Source organism: Balaenoptera borealis (genome assembly GCF_965194805.1).
Source record: "Balaenoptera borealis genome assembly, chromosome: 1".
In the NCBI taxonomy this organism is placed as follows: Eukaryota; Metazoa; Chordata; class Mammalia; order Artiodactyla; family Balaenopteridae; genus Balaenoptera; species Balaenoptera borealis.
This window is the reverse complement of record NC_138860.1, coordinates 5782289-5793382: the sequence shown is the minus strand read 5'-3', so window position 1 is coordinate 5793382 and position 11094 is coordinate 5782289. Positions and strand designations below refer to the sequence as shown.

Sequence of the window (11094 nt, the reverse complement as noted above, 5' to 3'; positions counted from 1 at the left end):
TATCCCCACTTCTACGTGAGTTGGCAGAATCTTAAATTTTCAACATTTATTTTAGATACATGCCTCAATTTACCTATAAAACAGGAATAATAAGCTAATCTTTTCCCTTTAGGAATATGATTATATTCAAACTAATATAATATTTTAAGACGACAGACATAGATAACAGTGTTGGAATCATGCCATGACATTAGTTTGTTTTCTGCATAAAGCTATTAAAAAAAAGAAACAAAGAATATAAAAAGTTTATTTGTTACATATCTCTTTTTAACTTTAACACAAAGTCAGATTTTAAAAGTTGTACAAAGAAAGCCAAAAGCACTTTCCACACGCGTGATCAGCTTTCCTATTTCTTTTCCTGTACATACTGAGGTGTTTGCCTTTGCTAATAAGGAATGCCAAGTGTGTCCATCACCATTTGAATAGCTTTCAGAGGATTCATCATTTCTTCCAAGTTATCTCTTCTCAACACCCAATCCGGTTTAAGTCTGTGAGAAGAATAAAAACCTTGCATTAATCCAGTTCCTCTCTTAGAAGACTCACGTGCATCGCTTTGTCTTAAGTGAAATGTGGTCTCTCCTGGACGCATCACCTCCCTCACAGGCCCTCACACGGGTGGGAGGCTTCATGTCATCGCCGTTTACGACTTTAGACTATTTCTCTCCATCTTCCCTGAAGGGTGATCCTGGCTCCTTTGAAGCTCAGGCTATTCAGCTACCAAACCCCAGGGTTTTGTCTGTAAACCTGGTTCCTGGTCTTCCCTCAACTCCTGCCCCATCTCAGAACTTCAGCAGCCTTGTAGCTAAAGAGCCGGCCCCTCACCTCTCCGTTTCTGCCCCCTTTCCTTTGGGTCCACTCAGCACACCTCCCCGTCACACAATCACAAGATTAGCCTCTGTCACCCTCAGAAAGTGCCCGGCCACCGACTGCTCAGTCTGAGCCTTCCAGCCCGAACCACCACTTGGGATTCATCCACGCCCCTTGACTTAATACGTGCACGGCTCACGGCTTCCTCCCACTGCGGTGTCCGCTTCAGGGGACCTCAGCACGTGCCTGTCACCCAGCACAATGCTGGTCTCCTTTCCCTCCCGTCTAGCTCGGGTCCCTCAGTATCATCTCTGTTACAAACGCCGTTAACGCTATTGCTGCTCTTCCCTATTGAATTCAACTGGAAAGCTCTAGGTGGATTCCAAGTTGAATCCAGGCATCGGCCCTCTCCATTCCTGCACAGCTGGACGTTGCTAAAGAAAACCTGGACAACCGGGCTGGCTGATTTTATGCCAATGATTGAAATTACCTAGAAATTGCTTCCTTTCTCTTTCCCCAAGATGACTGTTTCCTTCTTTCCAAACGTCCCCTCCACACCCTCCCCCATCTGCTTCTGAGCTAATGTTTATCATCTCCTTCTTCACTGAGGAAACAGCAGCACATCCACCTTCCTCACATGAATCCCTACCCCTATATGCATTTCCACCTTCCTGTTCTTTCCAGTGAAAATTCCGAACATCTATTAATTGGGGGGTGGTCAGACAGAGTGGGTATATATACCCCTACCGTGGAACAGCACTCTGTGAAGAAAGAGGTGCGATCTAAGCCATGCATGGAGATGGATGAACCTCAAGAGCATTACGCTAAATAAAAGAGTCCCGTCGCAAAGAGCTACCTCTGTATGATTCCATTTATGGGACAAAGCAGAAAAGGCAAAACTAAAGGTAAAACTAAACTCACATCAGCAGTTTCCAGAACCCAGGGGTTAATGGGAGAGAACTGACTGCAAAGGGGCACAAGGGAACTTTGTTGTGATAGAAATATTTTATCTCAGTGGTAGTGGTTTTACAACTGTATACATTTGTCAAAATTCATTGAATTGCATACCTAAATAAAGGGTACATTTATACTGTTGGGAGTTTTACCTCAAAAAACCCTGACAGTGTCAAAAGGGGAGGAAAAAAAAAAAAAGAATCTACTCATTCATATGTTAATAGTTTTATAACGTAATTCATATTATAATATGCCAAGTCCTTAAATAAAAACATTATGTAGAAATAGTTCCCATTAATAAACTTTAAGCAGACTATTTTTATGTTATACTGTAAAACATGCAAGAACAAAACCAATTTACAACTATTATACAGTTTATAATTATGAGTAATTATAAAGCTAACTGCTATATAACCCAGGTCAAGAAATAGTGCATTGTCAGTGGTGCAGGATTTATACCTAGTAGACAATTGTCCAGTCATAGAAAGGAAGGAGAGAGAGGGAGAGAGAGGGAGAGAGAAGGAGGGGTTCTAATGATTCCTGCATCTAACTTATATCTCTAGAGCATTTCCCTAATTTATATCTCTAGACTGTTTCTTCTGCCCAGAACCAGAGAGCAACAACAAATGTCCTTACAAGAGACACAGAGGAGGGAGAGGGATGAGAAGCCCTGTGAAGACTTAGGCAGAGGACAGAGTTATCCAGCAACAAGCCAAGGACACTTAGCCGCCAGAAACTGGACGAGCCAGGGAAGGATTCCACCCTAGAGCCTCAGACAAGGTGAGGCCCTGCTGACACCTTCATTTCAAACTTCCAGTTTCAAGAACTGTGAGAGAGTAAGTCACTGTTGTTTAAGGCCACTAAGTTTGTGCTAATCTGTTACAGCGGCTCTAGGTAACTAATACAAGGTCAAAAAGAACTTCTCTAGGAGGAGAAATTTCAGGCATCGGGGTGATTATGCAAGGAGTTGGAGGTTGATGTTTTGGCCACCAGGGACCTTCGCCAGCTCCCCAACAGTGCAGCTTGTCCTACATGGAGGGGAAAAAATGATACGGCAAAGCTTATTCAGAGCTAATTATCAGCCTTAGCACGTACCTTGTTAATACCAGGAATTTACCCAATAACTACTAAATACTCATAGCTGCAGTGTTATTACTTCATTAACTGCTGAGATCGTCTCCTTTCGATTTACCAAAGATTTTCTTCTTGTTCACATGCTGTTTCTCCATTGTCAAGCACAGTCTCTTGCTCATAGTAGGTGCTCAATAAATGTTTGCTAAGTGGATGAATGAACGAATGAATGAATGGTGACACAAAACTATAGGGTACATTTACTGCTCACCTTGAAACCATTCTGGTTCTTACAGGTGTTTCTGGAATAAAGGAAATGCTCATAGAAGATTTCTGCTTTTGTTTACAAAGGATTCTTTCAGTATTCACTTTATGTTTATGAGCTGTAAGTTTGTAGAGACTATAAATACGATCAACAACTTTGGACCTACTTCGAACATCCTACAAAAGAAAATGTGCATTTATTAAACTAATAAGAATTCTGTATCCCTTCTATGCTAGCAAAATCAATCACAGTATACAAGCACTATGCAGTAAATTACGAGCTTTTAACAATAAAAAGCCGAGCTCTCCAAGTTCAGCAGTTAGATTGGTTTAAATTATGAATTTATAAGACAATTATGAAGAAGGCAAATATTCAAAAATTGTACACTTAACTCCACACTAAATAAAAAAGCAAACATTAAAGTCAATATACCTATTACATATGGTTACCAAGTCCTGTGAATTTTACCTTCTTAAAGTTTCCAGCGTTACCCGCTTACCTCTGCCTGATGTGACCCCAGGTCAAGTACAGTCTCTTGCCCAGACCACTGCGTGTCTACACTTGCCTCTTTCCTTAATGGTCTCCCTATACCCACACGCTCTCCCAAATCCATTCTTCAACCAGCAGCCAAAGTGATGTTAAAACTTAAACCGGAACATATCTCCTTGTTTAAAATCCTTCAGTGGTTTCCCACTGTTCTCAGGATAAAGGCCACAGTCCCACCATGGCCTGCAGTCACCCCTGCTGACTGTAACTCCTGGAGAGGATACTCAGAGGCCTCACCAGAGAAACGCTTGTCACGTCTTTATGTCACAGCAGGAGGATGAGGAGTTGTACACATCTGGATTTCTACCTTGCTGGGACAGCTGTTGCTTCTCTCAAGTACATGGGAGCTGGTTACTCCTAGGGCTGTGATAAATTCTACTTCTAGAATTCAGCTTCTCTGACACATAAGAAACAATTCATATCAGCACAAAAAGCAGGTGTGAACACACGCAAAGCCCTATTTCAGTTGTGATAACTGCTTAAAAGTCTTGGGCTTAAGAACATGTAAAAATAACCTCAAAGGAAAAAAACTGATGAATACTTACAGAAGCTCGATTTGTCCTCTTCAGTAAAACAGCTAACAAACAACAAGTTTTTGTGAAAATGCTTCTACTCTTGTCTGCAACTTTGTCACCGGGCTTTTCTTGGTACATTTGCAGAAGCTCCAGCAGTGTATCTACACAGTTTTCTACATCATAAACTGCTGAAGTCGTTTTCTCATACTGGAAGAGAACAGAACCAAGTTACAAATTATAATAAACACAGATACTGGGTTGGCCAAAAGGTTCGTTTGGTTTTTTCCGTAAGATGGATCTAGTAGCATTAGTTGTCTTTAACTTCATTCAAAACAATTTTGTTAGATTGTATATGACAGCTGTCATATCAGTGTGCATTTAAAAAAAGACTAATCAAAATTGATGAATTTGTGTGTAGTTATTTTAATATTGAAGATGGAAGAAAAAAAACAACATTTTCAGCATATTCTGCTTTATTATTTCAAGAAAGGTAAAAATGTAACCGAAATGCAAAAAAAGATTTGTCCAGTGCATGGAGAAGTGCTGTGACTGATCAAACGTGTCAAAAGTGGTTTGCGAAGTTTCGTGCTGGAGATTTCTTGCTGGACGATGCTCCACAGTGGGGTAGACCAGTTGAACTTGATAGCGATCAAATCGAGACATTAATTGAGAACAATCAGTGTTATACCACGTGGGAGATAGCCGACATACTCAAAATATCCAAATGCAGCGCTGAAAATCATTTGCACCAGCTTGGTTATGTGAATTGCTTTGATGTTTAGGTCCACATAAGTTAAGCGAAGAAAACCTTCTTGACCCTATTTCTGCATGCGATTCTCTACTTAAATGTAATGAAAACGTTCTGTTTTTAAAACAAATTGTCACGGGTGATGAAAAGCGAATACTGTACAATAGTGTGGAATGGAAGAGATCGTGGGGCAAGTGACATGAACCACCACCAACCACACACCAAAGGCCAGTCTTCATCCAAAGAAGGTGATGTTGTGTATATGGTGGGATTGGAAGGGAGTCCTCTATTATGAGCTCCTTTCGGAAAACCAAATGACTAATTCCAGCAAATACAGCTCCCAATTAGACCAACTGAAAGCAGCACTCGACGAAAAGCATCTAGAATTAGTCAACAGAAAACACATAATCTTCCATGAAGATAACGCAAGACCGCATGTTTCTTTGATGACCAGGCAAAAACTGTTAGAGCTTGGCTGGCAAGTTCTGTTTCATCCGCCGTGTTCATCAGACATTGCACCTTCGGATTTCCATTTATTTCGGTCTTTACAAAATTCTCTTAATGGAAAAAATTTCAATTCCCTGGAAGACTGTAAAAGGCACCTGGAACAGTCCTTTGCTCAAAAAGATAAAAAGTTTTGGGAAGATGGAATAATGAAGTTGCCTGAAAAATGGCAAAAGGTCATGGAACAAAAGGGTGACTACGTTGTTCAATAAAGTTCTTGGTGAAAATGAAAAATGTGTCTTTTATTTTTACTTAAGAACCGAAGGCACATTTTGGCCAACCCAGTACTTTAGGAACACCAACCAAAAAGGAAGCCAGACGTGATTAGAAGAGGTTCTGCTGTTCTGATACAGCGCAGTGTACAGGCTGTCAGCTCTGGAGGGAGACGGACGTGAGCCCTCCACCACTGACCACACGCTGGTCCTCGGGCGAGGACCTTACCTCCTGTAAAGATTATCCCTCCACTACAAAATGAGAAGGATAATACCGTATGAACCGCCTTAGAGGATGAATGGGAGGACTAAATTAAATGATGCATGGAAAGCACTAGCACATAGTTAGCAAGTCCTTAACTAACTTGCTGTTATTAGTGTTATAAAAACAGGAGAAATAAATCATAAAAAATTACAGTTTCTATGTACAGTTATGTTAACAGAGTAATCATTCCCCCCCCCCCGAAGACTATGGCACATAGTAAATGACCTTTAACTCGGAGATCTGAGTTCTAGTGATGAGCAAGCATCAACCTAACTTGCTGGGGGAGGTTTCTTGACCAAGGAACTCTTCGTTATCAAGACGGAAACTACCTTGGCGACGTTAAGCAAGACCTGCACAGCGTATCCGATGACCTCCATACAAGGGACACTACGGTTACAGCTTCGGATCAAGACGAATATTTTAGAAATTGCTCCACTCTGGGCCATATTCTCACAGCAAAGTGAAGACAATCTAGTAACTACCTCTGAAAGGGGGAAGAAAAAAAAAGAGATACATTCACAGCAACAAAATCAGTATCATATTATTATATTCTTTGTACGACTCAAGGGTAAAAACACATTTCTAACCTTATACAAGATATTGTTAAAACAAACTAACCCAGGTGCTTTAGAGCCTCAAGAATAGCGGAAAGGTACTTGTATGTCAGGAGATAGTGCAGGGCAAGTGCGGTTCTGTGGTAGAGCTTGTTTTCTTCTCGAATCTCCCTGTTAATACACTGAAGTCTCTGTCGAATGGCTTTAATTTTTGTACAATCATTTTTCTTCCTCCAAGAATATCCTCTCCATAACGCCTTAAAGAGACAAACCAGTAACTTTAAGATTACAACCTCTGATGTTGTGGACTTAACATCTACATCTACTTCCACAAAGTAAATATTTTCAGTAAAATTACACAATGTGATCTTTGCAACTTTGCAACTACAACTTCAGTTCAGGTTCTAATAAATAGCAAAAGCAATTTTTCTAGGAAGAAATACATATAATATTCCTGTATATAAGTTAAAGCATCATTCGCTGGCCAAAGACGGCTAAATCTATTCAAAAGGCAAAAATACTTTTGCATCTTTCAATCATCAACTTCCTCTATGGAATGTGAAAACAAAGGGCTTAACAATGAAATTATGGTAGCATAGTGTATATGAATTATTCTATTGGCCAATCTCAGCTTTTTAAAATTAGCATGACTGTGCTTTTTAAAATGTTAGATATTGGGGATTCCCTGGCGGTCCAGTGGTTAGGACTCGGCACTTTCACTGCCGTGGCCCAGGTTCAATCTCTGGTTGGGGAACTAAGATCCCGCAAGCTGCGAGGTGCAGCCAAGAAATAAAATAAATAAATAAAAATAAAATTCAATAAAATGTTATATATCGTGTAGATGAATTGCAAACCAAAGTCTTGAACTAAAATCATAATATTTTCAGTTACCTGAATTTTAGTGATTCTATCATTAAATTTTTCCTGCTTTTTACGGAGGAGAAAACGGCATACGGCTTTCTGTATTACTGATGCAGCCCTATTTTGCTGGCTCATATGTTCTTGAGCTTCATCCTGAATTTTTATGAAGCTATGTTTCTGAAGAAACCTCTTATGCTGTAATCTTGCTCGAAACCATCTCTGTTTAAAACATATGAATAGTTTTTTTACTTCAGGTTTCTTTTTTTTTTTTTTTTTTGAAACTTCAGGTTTCTTAATGGAATAAATAGAACATTTATTGAAATATCTTTCAACCCTCCCCAGTGGCATTACATTTCCACTCTAGTTGCTGCAGAAAATTCCAGGCCACAGTGGGTGTGAGTGTGTGTGTGAGTGTGAGTGTGGGTGTGTGTGAGTGTGGGTGAGTGGGTGTGAATGTGAGTTGTGTGTGTGAGTCTGTGTGAGTGTGTGTGAGTGTGTGTGTGTGTGTGTGTGTGTGTGAGTGAGAATTTAACCCCGCACAACATATGCCTCATTTCATAATTGATATAAATCTTGTCAAGCTGTATATTATTCTTCAATTTGTTTTTTTACTCAATATTTTATATGTAAGTATATTAACATATACTGTACAAACAGGATTCTTATCCAGAATACATAAAGAACTCCTATAATCATTAAGAAAAATAAAACACTCAACAGAAAAATGAGCAAACTATGTGGAAAAAAAAAATTTAAAAAGCATACCATACACAGATAAGAATTTGAATAACCAACACAGAGGAAAGATTTTTTAGAATTGCTAGCAATCATAGGAAATCCAAACCAAATATGAGATATAATTTGCCATTCATCAAAATGACAAAATCACAAAGTCTTGTAATGTCAACGGGTTGGCAAGGAGGTCGAGAGAGAGACAGGTGCCCTGGGTGCCGCTACATGAGGGGTAAATGGGTCCCGTGCACCACAGGATAACCTGCAGCCTTAGTCCTGCGCCACAAAACGCAACTCACCTCTAAGCCAGCCAACCACCCTAACGGCCCCGTGGCAAAAGCTAAATACTATATAACTTTAGCAGGGGTATTTGGAAATTGTTTATGAAATATTAAAAAGTTTCAAACAAAAATTATGTCATAGTTTTACTGGGAAGGAAAAGCTAACCTGAATACAGATGGCTGAGTTAACCTGTTTATTATTAGCATTCTTCAGAGCCCTGTGAAGTCTGTACGCTCTTTGAATTCTAAGAGCAGACAGGTGATAAAAGGCAGCTGCTGTGAAGTGAAGAAGCCTAATTTTGGCTCTCTGTTCTAAAATCTAAAGGAGAAAAAAAGATTAACAACCAAATAGTTGACTCTTAAGACAATCAACCAATGTTTATTTTTGTATATCCTCAATACCAAATTATATAAATTAGCAACAGTAAACTAACTTGTAACTATTAAAATTATCTACATTGTAACCTGAAGTAATTATACTCCTTTACTATACAATACTTTCCATGGTGTAACCCCTAACTGAGGGTATAGAAAGCACAATTATATTTGGGCACTTCACTCAAGAATTTAACTAGACTACCCAAGGGCAGCTAGATAAGGCTTTGAAGGCACTAATTATAATGGGAGAAGTCTAGGAACAGTAAACTGAGAAAGGGTTAGAGTGCTCCAAGCAGAACCGCTGAAGATGGTGATGTTAAATCGGACAAACATTTGATCCGACTTCTCCAGTAGCAGTCTCGCCACATCCAGCACAAAGACTTTTGCAGCAGAAGCTCCCTCCAGGGAGGGGCCTTTGGCCTTCAGAGTTTCAATTTATACTCAGTGAACAAAACACAAAAGATTTCTCCGTCAATTTAATTATTTTCTGTTTACCACTGCTTCACATACTGGATGTCCAGAACGTCAAGAATTCCCTAGGGAGGATTCTCTCCTGCTGAAGGTGTGGAAGTTATCAACGGAATGGTCCTACAACCCCTGAGAGAGTTGCTTGCTGGTAGCAAAAGGTGACTTGAATAACAACCTTCTTCACGTGTGGGGAGGGGGAGGGGGAAGCTGGGACGAAGTGAGAGAGTGGCATGGACATATATACACTACCAAACGTAAAATAGATAGCTAGTGGGAAGCAGCCGCATAGCACGGGGAGATCAGCTCGGTGCTTTGTGACCACCTAGAGGGGTGGGATAGGGAGGGTGGGAGGGAGACGCAAGAGGGAGGGGAGATGGGGATATATGTATATGTAGAGCTGATTCACTTTGTTATACAGCAGAAACTAACACACCATTGTAGAGCAATTATACTCCAATAAGGATGTTAAAAACTTAAAAAAAGAACCAACAACCTCCTTCACGTGTGGAGCCCTCCTCATACTTCAGTTCCTTTGCTAAGATTTATTACACGAGAAAAGTTATTTTGCATTTTTGGTGAGCATCTATGGGAAATAGGATCATAGAACAAAAATCTATGGCAACCAGTGATCTTGTTACATGGGGCTATTCAGAAGCTGAATAAATTCTAGTTAATGGTTATATCAGTTCTGAAATTATCCTCCAAAATCTCAAATTTCTTAACACAATTTAACATCAGGTATTTCCACTTCATAAGACTGAGATATCCTACTTAAAAATACTTACCCTTTTTCTTACTAACCAACCACGCACCAGTGCTTGTAGAACAACTGTAGATTTTTTTAATTCAACGTATTTTATCCTTTCACACTTCCTAGCCTTCCTGGCTCGTATGTATCTTTGTATGGTCAAAGCAGCTGATTTCTGCTGGAGAAAGACCTGCCTTCCTTTATATGCTCTGAAATTTGCTTGGATCAAACAAGCAGCTTGATGTCTCTATAAGGAAAAATTTGCAAGTGACATTAATAGATAGAAATAATAATTCAACCCACTGGAGGTTCTGGAATTTCTCAATGAAAAATAAGATGGTATAATTATGATCTTTTTTTTTAACATTTTTAGTTGAAGAATGTCATATTTCACAGATTTCGAAACCCACAGAGGGCTACAGCTGAAAATGAAGTTTTTATGAAGGTGCAAACCAGGGACCATAGATACCTGGTGCTTTTTCCCTACCTTCCTCTTGATACTTTTCATTGTGAATGAGCAAAGGACTAGTATTACTACAGGACAAATGCATTTAATACAAAAGCTAGCTACACTCTAGAGAACAGAATGGGCATTATAAGCAGCTGTGAGGGAAGCTGTCTGCTGCTTCGAGAACCAGTGTACTCCCAGCACATCTTAGATTCCTCAATTCTAGAACATCCTGACTATCAAATTCCAAGACACATAAAGTATCTGGATTGAAATGAAAACTAGGTTTGTTTTACAACATAGACCCCCATCTACTAGCTGAGTGACCTTGAGCAAATCCCTTTACCTCTCCAGACCTCAGTTTACTCATCCGTAAAATGGGAATGCTGATAACAGCTACCTCACAGAGTTATCATGAGGATCCGATTAGTTAGTTAACATATAATAGAAGGTGTAATAATAATAGTGGGTATGTAATCATACATAGTGAATATGAACATCAAAATTTACAAGTAAAATTTTAATTTTGATTTCTTTAATAAAAGACCATAGGTACCACCATTGTTCTAGAACCAATGTTAAATATTTTAAATAGATTACCAAATGTGGCTTAAAGAGTGTGTGTTGACTCATACAGACAGGATATGCTACATCTATTATGATTTTCTTCAAATAAGTCACTTCAAACTTGGGTTTGAGACTATGTTATAAAAACAGATACACAAAAATACAAATAG

General features: G+C 39.4%; 1 protein-coding gene across 6 annotated transcripts in view; it reads right to left on the bottom strand.

The window, feature by feature from the left end:
• Positions 1-230: 230 nt before the first annotated feature.
• The window catches only part of ASPM (assembly factor for spindle microtubules), a 62097-nt gene continuing 51233 nt past the window's right edge, over positions 231-11094 (bottom strand). For 5 of the 6 annotated variants that reach the window (XM_082393912.1, XM_082393914.1, XM_082393909.1 and 2 more), the window contains 8 exons: positions 9947-10156; positions 8482-8634; positions 7333-7521; positions 6506-6698; positions 6217-6371; positions 4189-4365; positions 3104-3273; positions 231-488 (listed from right to left, as the gene is read on the bottom strand). In XM_082393912.1, the coding sequence (XP_082250038.1) occupies positions 386-488; positions 3104-3273; positions 4189-4365; positions 6217-6371; positions 6506-6698; positions 7333-7521; positions 8482-8634; positions 9947-10156 (1350 nt within the window). In that variant the 3' untranslated portion in view covers positions 231-385. The remainder of the gene's footprint in view (positions 489-3103; positions 3274-4188; positions 4366-6216; positions 6372-6505; positions 6699-7332; positions 7522-8481; positions 8635-9946; positions 10157-11094) is intronic. The other variant, XM_082393910.1, reaches the window with a different exon arrangement.